General features: G+C 63.2%; 7 protein-coding genes across 7 annotated transcripts; 4 read left to right on the top strand and 3 right to left on the bottom strand.

Annotated features, from left to right (window-relative positions):
- The first annotated feature begins 37 nt into the window (after positions 1-37).
- Positions 38-4,509, top strand: CHLRE_07g323950v5 (uncharacterized protein). Its single transcript, XM_043064012.1, has 10 exons — positions 38-210; positions 440-586; positions 754-1,348; positions 1,490-1,638; positions 1,737-1,895; positions 2,099-2,190; positions 2,408-2,515; positions 2,791-2,864; positions 3,084-3,223; positions 3,489-4,509. Exons 1-10 carry the CDS (start codon positions 88-90, stop codon positions 3,600-3,602), a joined length of 1,701 nt encoding a protein of 566 aa, XP_042922580.1. The 5' UTR covers positions 38-87; the 3' UTR covers positions 3,603-4,509.
- A 162-nt stretch (positions 4,510-4,671) lies between these two features.
- CHLRE_07g323900v5 (uncharacterized protein) lies at positions 4,672-9,287 on the bottom strand. Its single transcript, XM_001700823.2, has 5 exons — positions 9,113-9,287; positions 8,381-8,674; positions 7,614-7,870; positions 7,263-7,482; positions 4,672-7,126 (listed from the first exon to the last, which is right to left on the bottom strand). Exons 2-5 carry the CDS (start codon positions 8,663-8,665, stop codon positions 6,077-6,079), a joined length of 1,812 nt encoding a protein of 603 aa, XP_001700875.2. The 5' UTR covers positions 8,666-8,674; positions 9,113-9,287; the 3' UTR covers positions 4,672-6,076.
- A 170-nt stretch (positions 9,288-9,457) lies between these two features.
- CHLRE_07g323890v5 (uncharacterized protein) lies at positions 9,458-10,643 on the top strand. Its single transcript, XM_043064011.1, has one exon. The coding sequence runs from the start codon at positions 9,673-9,675 to the stop codon at positions 9,913-9,915; it is 243 nt and encodes an 80-aa protein (XP_042922579.1). The 5' UTR covers positions 9,458-9,672; the 3' UTR covers positions 9,916-10,643.
- Positions 10,644-11,312: 669 nt separating this feature from the next.
- On the bottom strand, positions 11,313-15,843 carry CHLRE_07g323850v5 (uncharacterized protein). Its single transcript, XM_043064010.1, has 6 exons — positions 15,237-15,843; positions 14,706-14,854; positions 14,457-14,534; positions 14,179-14,341; positions 13,870-13,926; positions 11,313-13,662 (listed from the first exon to the last, which is right to left on the bottom strand). Exons 1-6 carry the CDS (start codon positions 15,597-15,599, stop codon positions 12,238-12,240), a joined length of 2,235 nt encoding a protein of 744 aa, XP_042922578.1. The 5' UTR covers positions 15,600-15,843; the 3' UTR covers positions 11,313-12,237.
- Positions 15,844-15,935: 92 nt separating this feature from the next.
- Positions 15,936-17,118, top strand: CHLRE_07g323800v5 (uncharacterized protein). The gene is made up of 3 exons (XM_043064009.1): positions 15,936-16,107; positions 16,198-16,237; positions 16,462-17,118. The coding sequence occupies exons 1-3, from the start codon at positions 15,985-15,987 to the stop codon at positions 16,515-16,517; spliced, it is 219 nt and encodes a 72-aa protein (XP_042922577.1). The 5' UTR covers positions 15,936-15,984; the 3' UTR covers positions 16,518-17,118.
- A 42-nt stretch (positions 17,119-17,160) lies between these two features.
- Positions 17,161-19,345, bottom strand: CHLRE_07g323750v5 (uncharacterized protein). The gene is made up of 7 exons (XM_001700821.2): positions 19,221-19,345; positions 18,958-19,152; positions 18,569-18,715; positions 18,235-18,312; positions 17,757-17,944; positions 17,459-17,546; positions 17,161-17,348 (listed from the first exon to the last, which is right to left on the bottom strand). The coding sequence occupies exons 1-7, from the start codon at positions 19,278-19,280 to the stop codon at positions 17,220-17,222; spliced, it is 885 nt and encodes a 294-aa protein (XP_001700873.2). The 5' UTR covers positions 19,281-19,345; the 3' UTR covers positions 17,161-17,219.
- A 120-nt stretch (positions 19,346-19,465) lies between these two features.
- On the top strand, positions 19,466-23,313 carry CHLRE_07g323700v5 (uncharacterized protein). Its single transcript, XM_043064008.1, has 5 exons — positions 19,466-19,879; positions 20,141-20,252; positions 20,625-20,724; positions 20,927-21,182; positions 21,348-23,313. Exons 1-5 carry the CDS (start codon positions 19,631-19,633, stop codon positions 22,539-22,541), a joined length of 1,911 nt encoding a protein of 636 aa, XP_042922576.1. The 5' UTR covers positions 19,466-19,630; the 3' UTR covers positions 22,542-23,313.
- The last annotated feature ends 23 nt before the right edge of the window (positions 23,314-23,336 follow it).

Raw genomic sequence — 23,336 nt, 5'->3', positions numbered from 1 at the left:
CGTGTATGAAAGCGCACGTCTTGCGGAACAATCGGTAGCTAATTTCTCGACAGGCCTCCACGGATTCGCTGTGTACAGCACGTACAAATGGGCAAGACTCTAGTAAAACAACGGAAGAAAGCGGCGAAGCTGGCGCAAGAGTCCAACCAAAACGGCGGCCCCGCTGCTGGAGGCGTGCTGGCAGCCATTGCAAAGCGACTAAAGTACAAGGTAAATTGGTGGCCGCGGGTTGCCTGCAACGTCAAAACTGTTTCCCGGCGGTGTTGCGCATGCCATGGCTCTCTTGTCGCGCTCGCACGGCTTGACACCCTTTCACAGCAATGTGTCGGTCGCGTATGTCTCGCGGTTGTTGCTGGGTTGGGCAGAAAGGACTCGCGCACCCATACCACCCGTCCAACCACCGCCGTCGCCACCCGCAACCACCCTGGTCCCTGCACAGTTGCCCAACCTGGCCAATGCCAAGAAGAAGGTCAAGCTGGTGCCGATCATCAGCGAGGCTATGAACGTGCGCGCCTGGGAGGACGCGGCACAGCTGCTGGAGATGTTGGAGAAGCAGCAGAATGAGGGGCAGGCGGAGGTACCCAAGGTGTGTACCGCTCGTACCGGCTGGCATGGATGTGCTGCGTTGGGATCAGGCCAGCTGCTGGCTGATGCCGGCTGGGCTCTCACAGGTTGCCCAAACCAATACGGACTCTTAGACAAGTGCATCGTTGTTATATGTGTATGTGTGTATGGTCTGCTGCCCATGCGCAGCTCGGGGCTATCATGCGGTGGGTGCGGGCGGCGGACCTTGCGGGCACGGAGGCCGTCGCCGCCAAGCTCCTCGCGGGCATCATGCGCGTGGCCTCAGGCCCTCAGCCTGCTGCGCCCGCGGCAGGCGGCGCCGGTGCAGGCAACGGCAACGGAAGCGGGAGCGGCCCCAGCACCAGCGCCCAGGAGGAGGGCGCTGACGTCGGCGCGGCCACCGGCGGCGGCGCCATCCCAGTGCGCCGCTTCGCGCCCTGGCGGCCGCCGCCTGTCGCCGGCAGCGCTGAGGATGGCGAGGCTGCTTCCACCAGCACCAGCACCAGTGCTGCCGCAGTGACCAGCAACGGCGCCACGCCCAATGCGCGCACGGTCGCCTCAATCAGCGCGGTGCGCGCCAAGCACGGCTCCTACACGGGGCGATTCGGCGTCGTGCCGCTGCCGGCAGAGTACGCAGGTACAAACGCCAATGGCAGCACCATGACTAATGCTGCGGCAGCCGCGGCGGCGGCGGCGGCGGCTGCGCAAGACGGCGCCAAGGGTGCAGGAGGCGCCGCCACGCTGCTGCCCAATGTGGCCAAGGACCTCACCATGTTCTGCACAGGTGTGTGTGGGTGTGTGTAGTCCTTATCTCCGGTGCCTTCATGCAAACGGTAATGATGTGAGGATGATCGTAAGGTCGTTCGTTGCTCCTGACCGTATGTGTGGTCAAGCTGGGCTGATGCATCCGTTGACTCTCGTGCAGAACCCGACACCATCAAGTGGGAGCAGGAGCGGCCGGCGGCGACACGGGTGGAAGTGCCTTTCGTGACGGGCGCGTTCGTGCTGGTGGGCGCGCTGTCGCGGGAGGAGTGCGCGCAGATCATGGCGTGCGCGGAGGAGATGGGCTACACCGTAAGTTTAGAGCGATAGCACCAACGTTATGCGACTGAAGTGTCGGCGTTCAGCGCTGCCACCAGTACTTCTGAAACCATGCTTGTTTTGTATCGCAGGTGGACCCCGATTACACCTTCAGCGCAGCGGCCCGCGCGGCGGCCGCCGGCTCCGGTCTCTCCGGCACCAGCAGCAGCAGCGCAGCGCGGAACGGCGGGTCGGGCGGCGGCGAGCGCGGCGCCGCGGGCTGTGTGTGGCTGGCGGACGAGTCGCTGCAGGTGTGTTTACCGGCTGTAGGTTTGAGCAGCTAGCTGCTTGGGTTTCTTCCTTGCTCGTGCGGTGTGCAGGCAACGTTGCAGGGCCCCTGCACACACATACGGAACCGCCTTGGTTTCCAAGATTGTCGAAAGCATGTTCGGTGCACCTCGCCGCTTCTGACCCGCTGCTGACACCGCCCGCAACGCCGCCCCCGACGCCGCAGGGTCCGCTGTACGACCGCATCGCGCACCTGCTGCCGCAGCGGCTGTGCGGCGGCGACCTGGCCGGCATTAACTGCCGCTGGCGGCTGTACCGGTGGGTGTGCGTGCGTGCGTGCGTGCATAGGCGCTGTCGGTGCAGACACCGTATGTGGTTTTGCCCTAAGGAGCCCGCCCAGTCCCGGTGTGTGTGGATTCATGGATTTGGCAGCATGTAGCGTGCGGCATGTGCGCGGCTGGCGCCCGGAGCTGGCTGCGTTTCGGCTGCTCGGGCATCTTGAGACCGTCATGTAACATGTATCATGCCGGCGCAGGTACGACAAGGGGGCGGTGTACCGCCCGCACGTGGACGGCGCGTGGCCGGGCAGCGGGCTCAAAGATGGGCGGTACGAGTTCGACGCGTACGGCGACCGCTGGTCCAGGTTGGTACTGGGGAGGGACTGCGTAGGGACTGGGTAGGGGCTGGGTGTGGATGTCAGTGGGTGTCAGTGGCCGTGCGTGCAAACACTCGTCCGGAGCTTCGCCGGCATGTGTTATTGTGCAGCTTTGGCCCAGTCGTCATCTCCACGCACGCACCCGGCTAGCATGGCCTGCTAGCCCGTTTGCCCCGCCGCCCACGCTTGCCGCCGCTGGGACGCAGCTGAGCCCCCGTGTGTGTGTCGCTGTTACCCCTCTCTCCCCCTGCCGCTCCTATAAGGCTGACGTTCCTGGTGTACCTGAATGACGACTTCGAGGGCGGCGCCACAACCTTCTACACGCCCGCACAGCCAGGTACCCGGGGGGGCACAGCCAGGTACCCGGGGGGGGGGACCTGGCAACCCAAACCCGCACATGTCGCGAGGCTGGGCCCATCACACCCATGCAGCTGTCTCTCTCATGCGCGCGAGGGCGGCGCATGTGCAGCTGCTGTGGAACCTGCCTGGGCTGTTGCTTGCTACCACGAGTCCAGGACTCTATGTGACGCTTCCACGGCCTGTGTTAAAAATGCAGGCAGCGGCGCCTGCCTAGAGGCCCACAGCGTGGGGCCGGTAGCTGGCAACATCCTGGTGTTTCCTCACGGCGACACCATGGGCAGCCTGGTGCACGAGGGCGCGGCGGTGACGCAGGGCTCCAAGTACGTCATCCGCACGGTAAGCGGCTTCACGGGGTTGGCCCCCGGCCCCCTTTAACTGCTAGGGTGCAAAGTGTTGATTTGAGAGCCATGCGGGCGCGACCGCAAGCCGTGGGCGCAGCCCCCACGGGAGAGATACGGGACGGGTTGCGACGGTGGCAGTAGCTTTGCGGGAAGAGATTCCTCATGGTCGGCTAAGAGCAGCCGACGGGCTCTGCTCGTCTAGCTGTCAATGTCGTATCCACCCGCCCCGCTCCCATGTGTGGCATTGCTGCTGCGCACAGGAGGTGCTTTACAAGCTGGAGAAGAGCGCGACGGGCGGCTGGGTAGGCGCGCCGCAGCCGGCCATTCAAATGCCGGCGGCCAAGGGCGCGGCAGGCAAGCAGCAACAGCAGTAGCAGCCAGCACGGGGGCGTGCGCAGAAGTAGGCCTGGCACGGTAGCGTATTCAGATGGATGTGGCGCCGACGCGCCGGTTTGTCGCCCGGTTGGGTCATTCGGGGGCCCGGCCCGGAAGACTGGCTCTAACTGAATCGACCCTTGTCGGCCCATCACCGCATGATGGCCCTGTCTTAAGCGGGGCCGGGCACCTACTCAGTCCTTCTCCACTTTGCTCTTTAGCCGAGAGAGTGCCAGTGTCACAGATAACAGAGCTAGAAACACCAAGCCCGTCCTGTTGTACGCGTGCATGCTGGACAAGCAGACGATTTAGCGCATGGTGCGCTAGTTGGCGTATGAAGTCATGGTATTACCAGGTGTTTCTGTAGGAATGTTTTTGGATTGGACTCGGGAGAGGAAGCAGAGTGCCTGACCCCACATGCCGATGCGCATTTGTCTATGGGGTGGGGGGGTGATTTAGGAAACAAAGTGCCAGACCTCATCCCCCAAAGCCCGCGGGACTGTCCCCCTTGAGGGGACGACCCCCCCACCCCACCCCACCCCACAGAGGCATAGACAAATGCGCATCGGCATGCTCGTCAAACGTGTCATCACGCGCAGCAGCGTTTGAGAGCCCCACCTTGCCACTGCGCATATAATATGTCGAATGTGGGGACATGTGCCCCATGTCCGATGCCAGGGCGCGCAGATTGGCCCTCCCATGCATTGTTTATGCTTATTACGGCATGACGTGCATGTTTGAGCCTCGTGGTGCTGCGTTTGGCCTCTAGTTCTGCCTGTGTGGCACTCCCCGAAATCCGCCAGGATGGGCTCCCGAACCCAGGCGGACTCCTACGGTCCTACCGCCCCCCTAACTTTGGCGGCCCAGGATTTCCTCACCTGACCACCCGTGTAAGTACGCGTGTACTGCTCTCCTAAAGTTTGAGCATGGGGCAAGAAGTGGCAGGCCCTCCATAAGTGGCGCTGATGGCCTGTCGGGTTTCACCAGTCAAGCGTCGCGGATGTTGCCGCCCGACCGCTCCGCAGATTGTGCCGATTGTGTACATGGAGCGGAGACACAAAGCCACGAAGAGGGAAGGCTTTACAATCCCACGGGGAACGCCCAAGGCAACTTCTGCCCAGGCAAACGGCCGACCAGGGTCTTTCGTGCTTCAAGCACCGACCATCCATGAATCCGCGTCCGTCATCTCTGCCACTGAATCGCTCGTGCATCAACATCCAGCGTCAGCGATAGCCCCGCATCGCACAGCCTTGCTTTCAAGCTCCTTTCGGGCTGATACGGTACCTTTACGCACCGGCGTGACATCCTACTCTACCAGCGCAGCAGTATACCCCAATGTTCAGCCCCCCACACGCTGCACCGCCCGCATTGCACACGGTATCAGCCAAAAAACAATGGCTTTCACAGCCGCCTCATCTAGTGCTACGTATGATGTCCGGGTCCATCTACTCTCCTGGCGTGGCCCTTGCCCTTGCAGCTGCAGCGGTGCCCTGCTCTGCTGCTCCGGCCACTAGCTCTCTCGGCCATGCAACCTATCCGCCAGTGCACCCACAGTTCGTCATTTGCACACGGCGTGTCGACCACATCTACGGGCCCTTCTACGACTGTGTAAGTTTCTTTTTTTTGCTTTTGGGTACTAGCCTAACCTAACTAACACCTGTCTACGTGTCTGGCTCCCTGATGGGCCATTCTGCCTAAGCGAACAACATTCAACACTCTTGGACTTCGCCAAAATCACTGCCCTGAGCCATTGGCACCTGTCCTGCACTGCCTCGCCTGCTCGCGATCCAAAGGCCTCGTGAACATCAGCATGCCGTCTAAACTGCAAGTGTCCACTGCGCAAGCCTGAGCCCGGCACACGTACACACACCGCACGACTTTGACAACGACTCGCAGCTACCGATGATAGTTGGGTCTTCTCTGGGAAGCAGCTATTCTACCCTTGAGCCGAACCACACATTCTTGCGTGCTCTTGCCTCACCGGCGATACTACCAAGGCCCACAGCAAAGCCTCGCCAATATAGAACGCATAAGTGTTGAACACAGAAAACGATAACCAAGCAACGCATGACTTGATAGTGAAAGACACGGCCAACCGCATTATGGTCACGGCTCAACCGTAACCCATGTTGGCCGCCCTGCAAAGCGCGAGCTGCGGCGGTAAACGGGCGAATGCAAACGAAAGAGGAAGCCAAAGCTGACTTTAACACACGAAACTGATGGCGAGGCAAGCCCAAAAGTATTTCTTGGCTGCTCAACGCTGTGACCTAACCATTACCACCCCCCGCAGAGCATGCGGCTTGCCGCGCCGCACACGGGCACAGTCGCACACACATGGAGACAACCATAGGGACACAAACCTGCCGCAGGTTTGCCTGGCATTGGCGGACCGGCGCACGCACATCGGCCGGTACTGCAGTATCTGGGCACCTTGATGCTGCCGCATTCAGTGGCACAAGGTGCTCATGCTGGGTCACTGCACCGCTGCAACCTCCTGGCCGCTGGGCGCCGCCACACTGCAGCGCAGCCGGCAGGCCGCAGACTCCTCCACCTCCTCGCCGGTCGCCTCCTCAGACCGCTGCTCGCGGCTGCGCTTGCATGCACGGCGCGACGTCGCCTCGGCGTGCGCCGGCGCAATCGATGCGGCGGCGTCCGGCCCTGACCCGCTCGCTGTCTGCAGCGCTGGGTGCAGGTCCGTGAGGAACACCATCCCGCTGGGCAGCTGCGCGTCAGCTTCCTGGCAGCCACTGCCGCTGTCGTCACCGTGGCCGCAGCCACGCAACTCCTGCCGTTCCGATACGGCGGCGGCTTGCGCCGTGATGGCCGCCGCCGCGGACTCGGCCGGGAAATCCAGCTCGTCGTCGTGCTCGCCGTCGTACGCATCGCTGTCATACTCGGCTATGGCGTCGTCCATCAGCGCGCCGAAGTCCTCGCTGCCGTGCTCCTCCTCCTGCTCCTCCTCCCCGGCCTGCCCGTCGTCGTCATCGCTGGAGCCCCCGTCAGCGGCCGGTGCCTCACCCTCCTCGCCAGCGCACGCCGACTGCCCCTGCCAGCTGTCGAAGCGGCGGCTGCAGCCCGAGTCGACATCTACGCCCATCGTGTGCGTGGCGACGGCCCCGTGCTCATCGTAAGCCTCGGCCCCCTCCGACTCGGCATCATCCCACTCAAACGCTGGGCCCTCCTCGTGCTCGTCCATTTGCACGGCCGCCTTACGGCGCTGCACGTCAAGCACCTCCTCATCGGCCTCCTCATCATCACTGCCCTCCTCCGACATCTCGCTCCAGTCGAGCGCCGCGGCTGCTGGGCCAACCGTTGCATCTGCTGCTGCTCCTGCGCCAACCGAGCTGCCGGCGTCCGCATCCATGGGATCCGCGGCTGACGTGGCGGCTGCATCGCAGCCCGCCAGATGCGGGGGAGAACTCGCCACGGGCGCCGGAGCAGTGGCGGTGAGGGTGTTGGTGATGCAGGACTTGGTGCTGGCCATCGGCCCGAGCACCTCCCGTACATCCGAGGCGACAGCGACCTTCAGCAACAAGCACCAAGGAGCACATGCTCGGTAACAGCGCACTCCATTTTGTGTGTATGCAATGCACCGAGGACTGCAGCAACCAACATCATGCCAAAACACCATAACCCGCACCAACGAGTAGCGCGCACACCTGTTTGATCAGAACGTCCGCGACGCGCTCAAGCACGTTGTCGGGGCCGCCCGCGCAGGCGGGCTCGTAGGCCCCGATGTGCAGCGCATTGTCGGGCTGGTACATGAACATGAGCGGGTTGTCGTCCACGATCACCACGCGCGCGAGGTCGCGACCCAGGCGGGACAGGTCCTTCACATAGTCCCACATGAGGTCCGATATGGTGTGGTCGCGGTGCAGCCTGTGCGCACGCAGATTTCCACCGGATGAAATGAAAGTGCGAGATGCATTGACATTTCCAGCGGCCAACATAAAAAAAGGGCAGCGCGGCCGTATCAAGAGCTGATGCTCTCAACTGCCCCGGCCACTCACATGACGTCAAAAAGGTAGGCGGAGGGGTCCAGCTGCTCAATGGCGGCAGCGGCCCAGTTCTGTGTGGCGGCCGTGAACAGCACGATCTCAAAGTGAGGCCGCACCGCCGCCAGGAACTCCTTCACGCCGGGACGCAGCCACACGCGCCGCCCCATCGCCTCGTAGTCGGGCGTGCGGGAGCCCGCCGGCGGGTTGTAAATGTATGCCGAGTTAGCCGAGTTCAGCTCCTCGCTGGATATGAGTGTCCCATCCAGATCCTGCGAAGGTACGTCGCGACGATGTGATTAAGAAGCTGCTCAATGCCGGTCATTCCGTGCGAATCGGCACGCCTGCTCCGTGCTGGTCACGCGGTGCGATACACACACCCTTGCTTGCCCCCCTGGAAAGCTATGCGCCGTGCATGAGGCATGTCACAGCAGTTTCTATCTTTGGCAACTAGATCAATGCGCGATGCGAGCGCGCTGCACGAGGGCACACGCACGCCGGGGGGTCGCACACGCAAGGCGCCGCGCGGTCGTCGGCACGGTCCGTGGATCAAAGTTAGCCGAATCGTCCGAATCTCTAGCCCCTGGGACCGGTGCGACATCACCGTCCCCCAAAATGATGCGCTGGCAATCAAAGCGAGGGCTGGCACCACTCGCGCGTCGGTTTTGGGTGTGCCGAGCGATATCGGGAATCCACGCCCGACCCGGTTGCCAGCAAGCCCCGACCCAGTGACGGACCTTCCTCAAACATCCACAAATGCGACCAACGTTCCAAAGGCTCACCAGGACGAGGGTCGGACGCCCCGGGCTGGACGATGCCGGTAGAGGAAGAGCTGCCGGGCTGAAGGTAGTGGGCCGCTCCGCAGGGGTTGCGGGCAGCGAGTTGCCCGAGGGGCCTGGAGCGTCATCTGTCTGCTCTGAAGCTGACGGCTGCGCCCTCAGCGAGTCGGCAAGCTCCTCGCCCGGGGCGAGGTCATCGTCGAACTGGGGCAACTCATCAAAGAGCGTTGAGGATGGGCCATCGGGGAGAAGGCATTGGGTAGCAACTTCGTCCACGATGACACTCATTGATGATGCCTGCGAAGGGTGTGCAGCTCCATTTAGCGACCATGCGCAACCAACGCGCTCCTCGCTGCACGCAACGCGTGTCGCTTGTCATCTGTATTCGAGTCGCCATGGCATTGATGCCAGGTTCGGGCCGAACAGGCCCAGAGCGAGACATTGGGCAACCTGCAGCATCGCTGAACTGAACCTCCGCTTCGCCGGCGCACCGCTAACCTCATAAACAAAGCCAATGACTAGTATATGGTCTAGCTGGGTGGATCCCTTGACAATAAGCAAACGGTCTACCCGAGGCCGCTGGGCACGCTTGTCGCTCGCGGGCTGAGGCGACAGGACCCCGCGTCATCCAAAACCTAGCAACAAAGCCTTATCACTGCCCAAACACGCTCCACAACAACAGCGGGACGTGGACGTCCGTCGTCACAGACTTCTTTATACCCCCGAGTTGCTCACCCTGCCGACGCGCTAGGAAGAGACCAAGCCTCCTGCCGGTCACCTCCAAAGGATGCCTTTACGCTGCTCGCCACTCCTTAATAGCTCGGGGCGTGCTGGTTCAAGGCTCCCTGCGCTAACGAGTCCAAGGACACAGCTTATCTGAATAATCTAGCGCCTATAATGACCTGTAACTATTACCTATTGTAAAACTAAGAGGAAAGAGCAGGGTGGTGAGCGCCTGAAAGGGAAGACTTGATGGTTTGCATGAGGCCCACTGGTAGCCCGAACAGGGGTCCCGGAAGCCTCTTTCAACATGATGTTTGAAGTAAAACAAGCAGTATAACCTGCAATTTTAATGTCAGTCTTGCTCACGCGACCACTCGCCGTCCCCTGGCCTGCCAGTAACACCCCGGGCCCCAGGCCCCCGGCTAACCCACCTGCCTCTGGTCATAATCCTACGCCCGGCTGTTCTGGTTCCAGGGCCATGGTGCTTTGCACTTCCGCTCTGGAGCAACCCAGTCTTGCTGTGTGCGGCGGGGCTTGAGGCGGGTGGCTTGAAGCGTCACTTCCCGGCTCTCATGGCGCTGCCGGCAGGGCGGTGCTGGGAGGCGCTGGCCGCGGTGCGCCAGCTGGTGGCTTCGAAACCAGCTGGCGCGCTCGGTCCACGACTTGCATGTCGCTGCACTTTGCAGTACAAGCAGTCCGTCCTGCGCCCCGTCCTGCGCATTACGAGTACGGCACGCGTACCGCAGGAGCTGCAGTCCGGCCCGGATGCTGCTGCCCAACCCTCCGCGCTGCTGGCACGTGTGCCGGCGGCGTGATGGGGGCGGCGTCGGTCACACTGCATGCAACTTGCGGCGTAACCTCCGCGCCTCCTGCCCCCCAGGTATGGCTGCTGCTCGCGCAGAGCCTGGGTGGCGGCAGGGCGCGGCTGAAGTGCCGCTGCTGACCCTCACGGTGAAGCAGGCGACCCAGATTCAGCTTGCGCCTGCATACGACGCGCTACGCGCGCGTCACCTGGCCTTCATCCAAGAGGCCTACAGCGGTGCCGCGCCGCCGGTGGAAGCGATTTACGCGCTGCGGGCGGCCCTGGCACGGCTGTGGGCTCAGGTGTGGGAGCCGCAACACAAGGAGGCGCTCTGGCGCTTGGCAGTCCATGGAGTAACGGGCTTTGGGATGCATGCGGCGTTGGCCGCGGAGGGGCGTGCGGAGACATGACCGTGTGGAGCTCGGATGACTGCTGGGGCTACGGTTCATCGCTTCTGGGACTGTGTGGTGGCAGAGGGTCTGCGTGATGTGTTGTGGGCACATGCGAATGGGGACATTGCACGGAACCAGATGTGGTTGGTACAGGCGCCACCAGGGGTATCGCAGGCGGTGTGGAACATCGTGTGCTTGGCTGCTGTGGCGGCACTAGAATACGGCCGACAGCATCTTTGCGCGTGCCGTAATGCCTCGGATTTGACTGCGGGGGTTGCTGTTGTTGAAGGATCGGGGTGAGGTGATTGAGGACTTCTGGTCGCAGCTAGCTTTGTTCGTAAGTCTGCGTCGGCCTCCGCGCCGCTGGGACCCTGTCCCGAACCAGCACCCATTCTTAACGTCAGATGGTGTTGGGAGGGGTTATCTTTGTGAGGCCAGCAGCGGGCTCGCCACCGGCCTCGTCCAGCTTGTCAGCTCAGGGACTCGCAAGAGGTAGGCATATGAGCCTCGCAGTGCTGCGCTTGGCCCCTAGGTCTGCTTGTGGGGCGCCTCCCGAAATCCGCCAGTCTGGGCTCCCGAAACCCGGCAGACCCCCACGGGCGACGACCGCGCCCCCAAGTCTGGCGGCCGAGAATTCTCTCACCAGACCACCCCTGACGGAACTAAATTACGTGCGTAATGCTCTCCTGGGCTGAGGCAGGGAAGTATGGACTGACCCACTGGGGCAGGGTAGTACGGTCAGGGTACCTTACCTTTCACACATACTATGCATCAAAGCTCACGGAATACCTCCCCGCAATGCCAATAGGCCACACGCACCGAGGCGCTAATGTGAACCAACCGCTCCACGATGCCTCTCTTGCCATCCGTCGCCACCATCTAGGGGTCTTGCCTGGCCTAGGCGGTTTTCCCGAAGGCGTTGCTTGCGTCGCTGTTTTGCTGGTCAGCTGCGTTGGCTGACTCAGGGAGCTGTCCACGTCCACGCGCCCGGCTGCCCGTGGTCCCCAGGACTGGCAGGTAAGGCCACATTTTACAGACAGGGCGTCGCTTCTGCCAATGACAGTCTGCACCTTCGCCTGGGCCTGGCCTGTCATGGCCATGAAGGAATAAGGGCAAGCTCCAAACCAACCGCATTACTTGAAACACGTGGGCCTCCACGGCGGGCCTCCCATGTGCCTGATCAGCCTTCCGTTTTGCAACCTGTTCATCTGGCCTATTGAATGGGTCTAACTTTGATCCTGCGCCACGACATGACCCTCTCTCCCGTCTGAAACACTCCAATTCTTAGTGAATCCCCGCGATCAGGGGTGCCCCTGCCCGCGGATTACATATGCAATCACGCCAACACCTCACCGCTCCATATGAGAACCTCCAATAACGCATGTAGCACTGGCTATAGCACTCTCTACTCCTCCATCTCCTCTGTACGGTACGCATCTCACTCTCACTACAGCCTGTCCATCCATACCGCAATCCCGCACGCAACAATGCTTGTCATCTGCATGTAGCGACGCCAAACAGGCTTGGCGGGCTTTGCCCTTTGGCACTTCACTGCCACACACTCCTTTGACTCCTTCACAGGGGGACCGCACATACTCCATGCCGGTAGTTGTTCGGGTCAATTAGCTACCTACCCGGCAAGCTACGCTTAAGGCTCGCCGTACTAGGCCTACACTGCGGATGGTGCTTCCCTTGTCATCGATGAGCACGGGTGAGAGCCAAGTAATCGGTAGCGTACACGTCACGTAGGGGTGCAGATCAAGATGACTGCCGTAAGGATGTATGAACAGGAATACAAGCGATAAGGGGCGGCACGGCTGCTTTAGTAATGAGCCATGACACGATTCAAAATACCCTACCTAGCATAAATACCCAACTCAACACCTAGCTGCTGGTGATCACACTACCACACGCAAACACCTGCTGGAAAGAAGCCATGAGTACTACGCGCTAAGCTGCTCTGCTGCCTCCGCGGAGTCCGCACCAGCAGGCGTCTTCCGGCCTCGCCGCCCGCGCCGCCCGCGGCTCCGACGACGGAGGCTGCTGACCTCGTCGCACCCTGCAGAGGAATCAACCCCAGCTGGCGCATCCATTGCTGAACAAGCGCGCACCGATGTTGTGCATACCGCAGCCTGCACCGAGACCTGAGCGCTGTGGCCAGTCGACCGGCCAGCACTGACGACCGCGGCGTAGTTGAGCGGCAATGCCGAGCCCGGCGCAGCCGCTCCCGAAATCGGCGCACCACCAACGGAGCTTGAAAGCGCCGTGGATCGCTCCGGCGACCCGGCCGCGGAGGGCGCTGCGGAAGGCGCCACGCCCCACGGCCGGTGCGGTGGGCGGCCCCACGCCGACGGCATCGGCAGCGGCGTGGCCATGGGCGGCTGCCGCGCCTGCCGTGCCGCCTGCGGTGCTGGCGCCGTGGCCTCCTGCTGCGGCTCCGCTACCGCGCCGTTGGGCTCAGATGACACCGCCGGTCCTTGGACCACCGGCACGCGGCCAACGACCGTGCGGCCGCCGCGAATGGTGCCCTCCAGCACGTTGTCCTCGTCCTCGTCCTTGGCAATGGCCGCCAGTGCCGCGCAGACACGCACGCCAAGGGGCGCAGAGGCGAGGGCCGCTGCGCCTGCTCCGCCGGCGCATGGCGCCGCTGCGTCGGCGCCGGGCAGCTCGACGCTCGCCTCCTCCGCCTCCTGCTCGCGCTGCAGCTGCAGCAGCCGCAGCTTGAGGTGCAGCTGTTTGTCGGGTTGCTGCAGCGCGGTGCTGGCCGTCTTTTGCGCGACCGCAACAGCACGGCGGCTGGCGTTCTGCGCCTGCTTATGCGTCTGCGACTGCGCCGCCAGCGCTTGCGCAGCGGCGGCTGTGTCGTCGACCTTGGCCGCCTGCCTCTGCGACCGAGACCGGCGCTTGCGCCGACCGCCTCTGCCGCCAGCTGCGGCTTGCTGCCCTTGGTCTTGCGCTTGCATCCCCAATGACAGCGATTGCTGATGTTGCGGCAGCTGTTGGCTTTGGGCCTGACCATCCTTGCCACCGCGCCGCGACCGACGGCCGCGGCGGCTGCTCCCTGGCTGCCCGGCAGGTCCGGTACCGGTTTGCCACTCGGCGCCTCGCGGCGCCGCTGACTCGCCCTGGCTGGCGCCGCCGCGGTGGCGAGAGGAGGCCCCAGCAGCCTGCTGGGTGCTACTGCTGCTGCAGCCGGTAGAGCTGCTGCCCACGGCCTGGTTCATGCGCAGGAAGGACTTAAGGGCGGCCATGCCGGATGCGCCCGGCGTCGCCTTGGCCGCCACGTGCCGGCGGGACGAGACGCAGGAGGGCGAGATGGGGTCCTTCATGTGCTTCAGCACCTCGCGCACGTCGTCTGCCGGAAGCACCTGCGCGCAGCAGCCAACGGGTTCCAGGCAACGTGTTATAAACTGATAAGGCCTGAAACACACCATTGTGTGCCTTGTAAGCGTCATGGGAGCTGTTGCGCGGGCACGGTTGTCTGCATGCATCACTCGCAGCAGCCACAGCCTCCCGAGGTATGGTACTCGCAGCGCTTGTAGCTATGGTTCCTCCCAGGCGGAGCCCCGGCCCACCTTGTGCATGAGCACGTCCAACACCTGCTCCAGCACGTCGTCGCGGTGGCCCGTCACCTGCAGGCAGGCAAGTTGGCAAGCAGGTCAGCAGGCAGTCCGGGCACGCAGCTAAGCAGGCAGGCACGCAGGCACGCAGGCGTGTGCGAGGCGAGCATGCACACACCGTAATCTGATTGCTGCGAGCCCAAATTCGTGCAAAGCCCGTGCACTTGCGCCCGGGCGCATACTAGCTGGCCTGCACGCACACGCACCCCACCCGGGGTACCATCAGCACGCAGTCCTGGTCCCCGCCGGCCCCGCAGTCCCCACCTGTGGGTCGTACGGCGCCACGTGCAGCGCGTTGTCGGGCTGGTACATGAACATGAGCGGGTTGTCGTCCACGATCACCACGCGCGCGAGGTCGCGGCCCAGGCGGGACAGGTCCTTCACCCAGGGCCAGTCGTCGTGCGACACGGTGTGGTCGCGGTACAGCCTGTTACGGCGGAGCGGGGCACAGGCTTGGTGTCTCGAGGTTTCGTTGAGGGAAGATACTTGCAGGCAAGAAACCGAACTGACTACGTCTGTGATGAGCATCAAACGCTGCGAACCTGGTATCAAAGATGCGGCCGTCCGGGTCAATGCGCTGCATCGCGCAAGTCGCCCAGCTCTCGCCTGCCGCCGTGAACCTGCGGCGCCAGCAAAAAAAACAAGAGACAGGCGTGAGCCAAACCCAAAGTCAACATGGTTCCAAGCCCATACCGCACACAGCTCCGCCCTGATTCGCTCCAGCCCTTCCATTTACGCTTCCGGGCTGTTCAAAGCTCCCACCTCTAACCTCACATAAACGCCCTACTCACAGTACGACCTCGAACATGGGGCGCACGGACTCCAGGAAGCGCCTCAGCCCGGGGCGCAGCCAAACGAACCGCTCCTCGTCCACGCAATAGTCGAACGGCACCGGCGCGTGCGGCTCGTCCTCGCTGGCAATGAGCGTCCCGTCTAGGTCCTGAAGCATAAAGAAAATGGTTCATAGGCAGGGCGCACATGCGTTTGTGAGTGGCAATGTTGAGGACGATGTCACAGGAGGGTGCAGCTGCGCCAGGCGGCGCCGTTGTGATGTGGGTCAAGCGCTTCGGCCCCATGTCTCTGGCCGTGGCGCCCTCGTAACCCGCCCGGATTGCAAAGAGTCCGCGACATGAGATTCCGTACGCGCCTTAGGCTGCAACGTCAGACACGCTGTGCCTATTTAATCCTTCAGCTGCAGAAGGCGCTGGTGGCGATCCTACACTCGGATCTTCCAAGGTCCGAGCACTCTGCTGTCGGTCACTGCCCGGACACATCGCCCCTCCCCACTCCGCGCGTTTGCAAAACAGGCCCCTCCAACCCACCAGCACGAGCGTCATGCGGTTGGGGTCTTCTGCAGGCGGCAGCAGCGGCACCGAGAGCTGCAGTGGTGTTGTGGGTGTGAGAGGCTCGCTCTCAGAGAGGCTGCCGTCGGCGGACGTGGCATCTGTGGCGGTGGTGCTGCTGGTCGTCGTGTCATCTTGCGTCAGGTCCGCCGAGGCGCAGTCCGCCTCCCCCTTAATCTCCTCCTCGGTCCCACAGCTTCCCCCGCAGTCTGCGTCCTGCGCTGCGCTGTTGCCTGCGCCGCCTGGGGCGGGTGGCCCTGGCGAGGCCACCTCCGTGCGGCAGACGGGGGGTGTCGCCTCTGCCAAAACGTCAGATCCTGACGATGATCCGTAGGGCATCATGGTTACGCAAGCTGATGCGTGCGGCGCCGCAGGTGCACGCTGCGCGTTGCCATCGGCGCATCCGGCCTCGAGGGCACTGTTTGGAAGGCACGCTCCGCTGGTGCATCTGGTTGACGACTGAGGATGTAAGCCATCTTTGCTTGTGTGCGCGGGGGAGCCCTTCCCGTGGCCCATCGCAGGGGCTAATGAACACAAACAACCCTTCCTCTCACAAAGCGCCTCGCTCCTTATAGGCACGGCCTGGAACGATGCGCAACCTTAGACCTGTGCTTGACGCCAAAAATTACACAAGCGACTGGATTTGCCCGAGTCGTTCGCACGCCGCAGTCGGTCTCACGAGCCCAAGAGAAACGGCGCAGATAGAAATGTCTGTGTTTGTTTGACTATGCTACCAGTTAGGCCACTTTGCACTGGCACAGCAGGCATTCCCATCGCGATTGCATTCCATTCTAAATTGCCCGCGCCGCAACCGCCAACTCCCTTTCCCAGCCGACTCCAGCCATACAGGGTGAGCTTTGCAGACATTAAATAGCGCCACAGCACCGCCAGTCGTTGTTCTGACGCGTGTCGTGTCGCGTGCGTTTCTACCTGCCCGCAGCGCCCGCGCCAGGAGCTCCAAGCACGCGGACGACTTCCAGGTGAGCCATGGTTGGTGGGCAGTAGACTGCGGGCGAGTTTACGCCGTTCCGAGGCGGGGCGAGGATGCAGGGCGAGGATGCCTACGGTTTGGCTCAATGCCTGCGTTTCGCGCTTCGAAACCGCGCTTCGGAACCATAATTTGTTCGTATAGGTGCCATGCGCCAGCGCGCCCCTTCAACGCTCGACCCCTTCAACGCTCGACCCGGCCATGCAACGCTCGCAGGTCGCCGCTGCTCTGGAGACTGGATGCTGGAGCCTGAGGACTGGTCTGGAGGATGAAGCTGAAGCTGAAGTTGAAGTTGAGCTAGTTAGGCTGCGCACGTGGTTGGCTGTGGTTGGTCTCTACTGTTCAGTGCGGCTCTTGCACGCGTGTGCGGTTCTAGACTGCATGTCTAGCACATTCACGCGCCGGACTTCCACCGGTCCGGTCCGGCAGCGCCCTCGATTCTACCTCGAGCCTTTGATGGGGCGCTCTGTCGCTGTGGCTGCTGGGTAAAGCGTAGCCAGGGGGGCTTACGTCCCTTCCTTGGGGTGTGTGAGGAGTTGGTGGACTTCAGACCCCTACGCCGTGTGGGGGGTCGGACTGAGAGGAGAGACTTGACCACAACAATGCGGGCGCAGCACCGAGTCTCACCCCCGGGCCCATGAATGCTTCCATTGATGAGCATTGGCCACACTTGCTCTCTTTGCACAACATCTTAATCATACACTCCAGTACATCTACCTTCTCGCGCGACGCATATCGATGACACCGTTTGGAAGTTAGACAGGAAATTAGACCCTGGCCTACCTGCAACTGGGCCCTCTCACGCACTGCGTTAAGCTAGCGCTCTAGCTTAACGCAGATACAACTTGACCCCCAGAAAGATTGTCGCTGCCAAGCCTCGCCCGCCATTCCGCGTTATGGGTGCTTGCCTACGCGTGCCACGACCCTTTACACGGCGCCATTAGCGTCCCAGCTGTCTGCCTGCCGGTCTGGAGTTACCCCTCCGCCACGCCCGCCTGCATTAACAACTGACGTAATGAGAGGGCCTGGAACGTGGGGCAGGCGCCGCTTGATGCGGTGTGGCCGGGCGCATACCCTGGAAACCCCAGTGTTGCCTTGAAGACCTGCGAGCAGCACGCGACGTTGTTTCGAGTCGTGGCGATGCTGAGGCCTAGCAAGCAGAGTGGTACGCCAACACATAGGCGGCGTGCCTTGGCCATTACGTCCCACTCACCCCCCACTCGTCGACTGCCTCGGCGGCCGGACCCAGCGCCACCGCCGCACAGTGGTGTCCGGGAAGCATGTGCAGCTCGAAGCGCCACCTGCGGGATTGCGGGGACAAGAACGGATTTGTTAGTTTATACATAGGCTCGGCACACTCAACAAGTGCTTGCGTGTGGCCGATGCCTGCTTCTTCTTATCGGGTACCGGGCAGTGCATCACACGCAGACGGCAATTCAAGGACACGAGGGCCGCGCCAATTCCTTGGGTGTGCATCCCTGTGTGCTCTCCAACCCTATGCCCATGTGCACCTAAGCTGCCGTACGCCGTCCAGCACGAGCGTGGCCGACCGCACTGTGCTGGGGGCGTCGGGGACTGTGGGTGCCGCCGATGGCTGCGTTACGGAATCCCCACTGCAGTCGCCAGGCTGCGGCAGCTCGAAGGCCGCTCGGCTCAGCGGCGAAAAGCCCAGGCCGTCGCCGCGGGCCTTGATGAACGCCTGGTGCAGATATGGGAGTGGTGTGGTGCCAGAAGGGCTGGTCACGGGACTAATGAAACGAGTAGAAGAGACCCATCACAGGGCTGAGGCGTCGTCTGCAGTGTGGACATGACTAATCTTGACGTTTGGTACCACGCGGCACTTGAGGCGCCACATATCGCACTTTCTACAGAGCCAGTTTGCGATGCTACAGGAGGGGACAGCCTGCGCGTGCATCCATGCATGCATGCGCGCCGTATCCTAGTGGGCGCCTTGCCTGCCCCCGATGCCTTATTGCCCGCGTGCCTTACCTCCTTCAGGCTCCACAGGCTCTGGAACGCCGCCTCCTGCCGCTGCGCACTTCCGGCCAGTCCCTCCAACAGCGCCCACTGCACACCAGACGAAACCAAGTTGGCATGCATGTCAGGCACCCCAAGGCTAGGGGAAGATACTGCAGTTGCAACAAAAACCTAAACGCTCTGCTTCACTGCTTGTGACGTGGCGGTTGGCCGCCGCGCTCCCTGCCTCCTGAATTGGCTCACTTTCGCAATCATCCGCCGCTCCTGCCCACGCATAGGCCCCCACTTCTGTCTTCCGCACTGGCATCTACAACCATTGTATCCCCACCTTCCTCTCCAGCCCTACCTCGCTGTCCGCCAGCTGCGGTCGGAAGATGCGCAGGTGCTGGTCCAGCGGCCGCGCCGCCGCCGGCCCCGGCCGCGCCGATCGCGGCGCCGCCACGTCCACACCCACCAGCGCCAGCGGCTCCGCAGCCAGCACGACGTACCGCCCCTGCGTCGGAAGTGTCAATACCGGTCGCGTCAGTGGCACCCGGTTGGGTGTTGTGACTGTTGTCAGAAGCTGCACTCCAGTTGCCCGAGTTGCTTAGCCACTTCGGCGTGCGAGGCGCCAACACGCTGTGCGCCTTAATACGCACGGCAGGCGCGGCGCGCAAGCGCTGGACGAGCGGAGGGGAGCACGCACAATAACTAGCCGGCGCTGCACGCTTGTGTCTGCTGTTTAAAGTAGCTTGCCTCGTGGGAAACGTTGAAGTTGAAGTTGGGGGCGTGCGGCGGCTTGGCGTTGGTGGTGAACGGCTTGCGGCCCTTGGTGCGCGCCAGCGCCACCTCTGGCCACGCCACGCCCAGCGCCGCAGTGACGGCACAGCGCTGCATGATGCGACTGGCTAGCGCGCGGCACTGGTCGGCGGGCTGCAGGAACTCCAGCACCTAGCGGCAGCACGTCCGGGCGGGTCCCGTGGTCAGAGTCAGTTGCGCCGATAAGCAACTAAACTCACTTGTTGCCGCTCCGGGGTCGGAAGTAGCGCCAGGTGCCGCTGGAAAAGCCCTCCCGCCATTTCAGCATCCAAGTCCACAACCCAGCGAAGGGACGTAGGCGGGACTGCCATGCTGAGGTCACTAGCATAGGATGTATTTGATGTAAAGTCGAGCTGTCGACATTGGCTTAACCGACATCAAAAACCCTGCTCGCCAGACTTGCATACAGCGCCCGCTGGCGAAGCACTGTCATCTGCATCGCTCTGTAATAGCGCCGAAAGTACTCGCCAAGCGCCCATCGTTTTGTTGGAGCGGCCGAGGGGCCGAGGCACGCCATGCTTGCATCGACTCGCGAGACGGAGATCGGTCGCGAACGCCCTATCGCAGCCCGTTAACTGTAGTATAGTTGCCTAATTGCGTTCACATACGGATGATCTTACGGGGTTCTAGCGCGCGTCAGTGCGCTTCGGGCGCCCGGCGCTCCGTCGCGCCTGGTGCGCGAAGCCTTCACGCCTTCCACATCAAACATAGACCTTCACATGCAGAAGTCCGCAGCGTGTCAGCGAGCGCAGCGACGTGCGACGTGTTGGCTTTTAGCCTTGACTCGGTGGCGGACCTGGCGCCCCTCATTGTCCGTGCGGCTTACGACGCTGCGGGCACGCTGTGGCCGGAGCGAGTGGTAGGCGGGATTGGGCGGGATCACTGAAGAAGGCTGGGGTCACCTGTAGTAAGGGCGACGGTGCGAGGCGTGCCGCGCAAACGTGTGCGCGTGTGTGTATGCATTGCGTGCGTGCGCATGCCTACAGCACCCTGCCCGGCGCACGCGCCGTGTGCTGGCGCGGGCCAGCGCTAGCTGGCCCGGACTGAGCGCTGCACATGTACCAGCATCATCTCAAGTACACGCACGCATCATGTCTGCAACCCCCTGTCGGCCCCGCAGGTCGGGCCGGTGGCGCTGTACGTGGAGAAGGCCCGCCCCATCCTGCCGGTGCTGGCCGAGCCGCACCAGGCTGTGGTGCTGGTGCGCCTGCTGGCGGACGAGGGAGTCATTGGTGCGTGGCGCAGGCGCGGCGGCCGCCGCCATGGGCTGCTGCTGTGGGATTTGGGATTTGGGATTTGGGATGTGGCCGTGGGCGCTGTGGGCGGTGGGTTGTAAGTTGTGGGTTGCGCTATCGTACGCGGGGCATGGGAGCCGCGGGCGTTGCGGGCGGGCTGGTTGAGGTGCTGCTTGGCCGGCTTAAGTAGGAGAAGTCGGAGAAGTGGGAGAAGTGGGAGAGGGCCATTGGGCGCCAGCCTGCGCTGGAGGGGGGAGCACAGGGTCCACCGCAGAACTGGGCTACCGTATTGCACTACGGGGCCTGGAGGCCCTGGGGGCTGTGGAAACACGAACCATTTGTGCGCGTGTTTCTTACGTATCTATGCAGGCGCCCGCAGCACTGCGGGCAGGGAGGGCCCGGTGGTGGGCCGCGCGGTGCGGCACAGCGGCAGCCGGCCGCTGCTGGTCGCGGAGATCGCGGAGCACTGGTGAGAGGCCCCGCAGAACGCCTCGCGATGGCCCAGCGGCGAGTTGCGGGACTGCGCAACGCTGCAGCCATTGAGATGCAAACGGCTCCACATAATACGGTAGCATGGTGGTGTTTGCTCTGTGATGGTATGATGCATCTTGGGTGGTACCGTGGTATTGAGGCACGCCGATGGCTGCGTCGTTGCTTCCCTCCCGCGCCAGGCCTGTGGTTATGGACTCGTGCCTGCTGCGCTGGTCTTTGGAGGAGGAGCAGGCGCAGCTGCAAGCGCAGCAAGCGCAACAACAGCAACAACAAGCGGGCGGACAACACGGCACAACAGCCCAGGCGCCGCAACCAAGCGGGTTCAGCGCCGTCGCGGCGCAGCAGCGCGGCGGGCGGGATGAGCTGTTGGCACGGACACGTGGCGCCTTCGCGGCAGCGCAGACCGCACTCATGGCGGATGAGCAGGAGCTGCAGGTGGGTCGTCCGTTGCGCTCGGGTGACCTGTTTGTTCTCTGCCAAAACGACAGCTCTTCCGGTGCATGGGTTGGCACCGGAGTTGGTCAAGGTGGGCCTGCGGCCGACACGGCCCTGTGATTGGCCCGCGTCCAAGCTCTCGCGCTCCCGCTCTCCCGCTCTCAGGCCTGCCTGGAGGCTGTACGGCCGCACGTGACGGCGGTGGAGGCGCTCAAGGGCTGCAGCCGCCCCGCCGCAAGCCCGCTGCTGCTCACGTCCACACTGCCGCCGGCGCTGGGCCTCCGCGTCATGGAGCGCTGCGGCCTCATCCCCAGCCCGCAGCAGCAGCAGCAGCAGCAGCAGCAGCAGCAACAGCCTCAGTCTTATGCAGGCGGTCAAGAGCAGGCAGCAGCAGCAGGCTCCGCAAGCAGTAGCAGCAACAGCAGCAGCGGCGGCAGCTCCGGGACGGCGGCGGCGGCAGCGGAGCTGCAGCGCGTCTGGGCCGCGTCGGTGCAGCCGTCATCGCCCGCGCTTATCCCGGTGTTTGAGGAGAGCTGGTGCGAGGTGGTGGCGCGAGTGGTCCGTGAGGCGGCGGCGGCGCGCGGCGAGGCAGCGGACGCATCAGCACGTGGCAGCACCGGTCCCGCGCGCGGCTCGGGTGGCGGTGGGCGTGTGCAGCTGGTCACAGGCAACCTGGCCAGGCTGGAGCAGCTGGTGGAGGAGGGCGCGTGGGAGCGGGCCGTGCGGCAGGCAGCCCCTTTGGCTGTGCCTGGGGCGAGACAGGCGGGGAAGGCAGCGCCGCTGGTAGGCGAGGAGGGCGGGCCAGGGACCAGGACAAGGCCAGGAGCAGAGTCGTCGGATGGGGAGGCCGAGGCCCAGGTGGAGGTCGTGATGGCGGCGGCGCAGAGCGCAGCGGTGTCAGCAGGCGCGCGTGCGCAGCTAGGCGGCAGTAGCAGCAGTAGCAGCAGTAGCAGCAGTAGCGGCAGTGGCAGGTCCAGAGCGGGAGGCGCAGATGCGGCGTTTGCGCGAGCAGCCGGGAGGGCGGGGCACCCGCCGCTCGCCAGCGCGACAGCGCCTGGGCTTGGCGACCAGCCGCAAAAATCTGCGCCGCTCCAGCCCAGCTCCGCCACCGTTTCTACGACCGCGCCTGGACAACAGCAGCAACAGCAGCAGTCGCAGCAGCAGCCTGGCAGCGGCGCTGAGCTGTGGCGTACGTTGCGCACGGTGCACTTGGCGGAGTGGAGCTGCAGCAGCATGAGCTACCGCGCGCGCGCGCTCAGCCACTCGCCGCGCGCGGCACTGCTGGGCGAGCACCAGCTGGCGGCGCTGCTGGGGGTGGAGCACTTGGACGTGGTCATGGACGGCGTGGCGTGGCGATGAAGGGGCAGGGAGGGTGGGCGGTTGGACGTGCTGCATGAAGATGATGGGGTGGGTGATCGTGCAGGGTACCGGCATGCCCGGGCCCGACGAGGAGGGCGAGGGCGCAAGGGTTGGGAGGGGCCAGTAGATTAGGGCGAGCGTGATCAGGTGAGGCGCAGCGGAAGTGGTGTTGGGTGGAGGGTGGAGAGGGTGGAAGAGGAGAGCACTGCGCGCGGCGTGGCGTGGCGGGATGAGCTAGGGAAGGGAGGGGAGGGCACAGGCCGCGAATGTAAGTGTGTGCAATGGAACAGTGCGAGGGTTGTTGAGTATGATCTTGTATGATGTGCATAGGGAAGTGAGAAATTGTTCCAGGGGATTCCCGTATTGACGAGTGCAGGTTGAGAGGCGGCCATGAAGAGACGCAAGGTGCGCGGCTTCATACTTCCCTGTGTCAATTCACTGGGTGTGGTGATTTCGTCCATTCAACTTGTATGCATGTTTATGATTTTGGGTTGACAAGCGACGGCCGCCGGCCACGGCGGGCCCTTGGGCGGGCCACGGCACGATGCATTGGTCTACAGCGATAAGTCAGGCTACGGCGCCAGGCCAGACCCTGGTCCTTCCAGGATGCCGCGACGCGCCGGTTAACATGCCAAGCTAGGTATCTGGAAACATGCCCACATGGCGATTGCAGCTGTTGCGATGTTCAAGGATGGTGTGATGCGGTCAACCGGGACCGAGAGCGTCAGGGAGTCATGCCGGCGCCACAGCCGCAATGTAATAGTACCGTATGTGTGATCTTATCTTATCTTATCT

This window comes from Chlamydomonas reinhardtii, chromosome 7 (assembly GCF_000002595.2).
Source record: "Chlamydomonas reinhardtii strain CC-503 cw92 mt+ chromosome 7, whole genome shotgun sequence".
Lineage (NCBI taxonomy): Eukaryota > Viridiplantae > Chlorophyta > Chlorophyceae > Chlamydomonadales > Chlamydomonadaceae > Chlamydomonas > Chlamydomonas reinhardtii.
The sequence above is the reverse complement of the archived record's forward strand: the minus strand, read 5'-3'. Positions and strand labels throughout refer to the sequence as shown.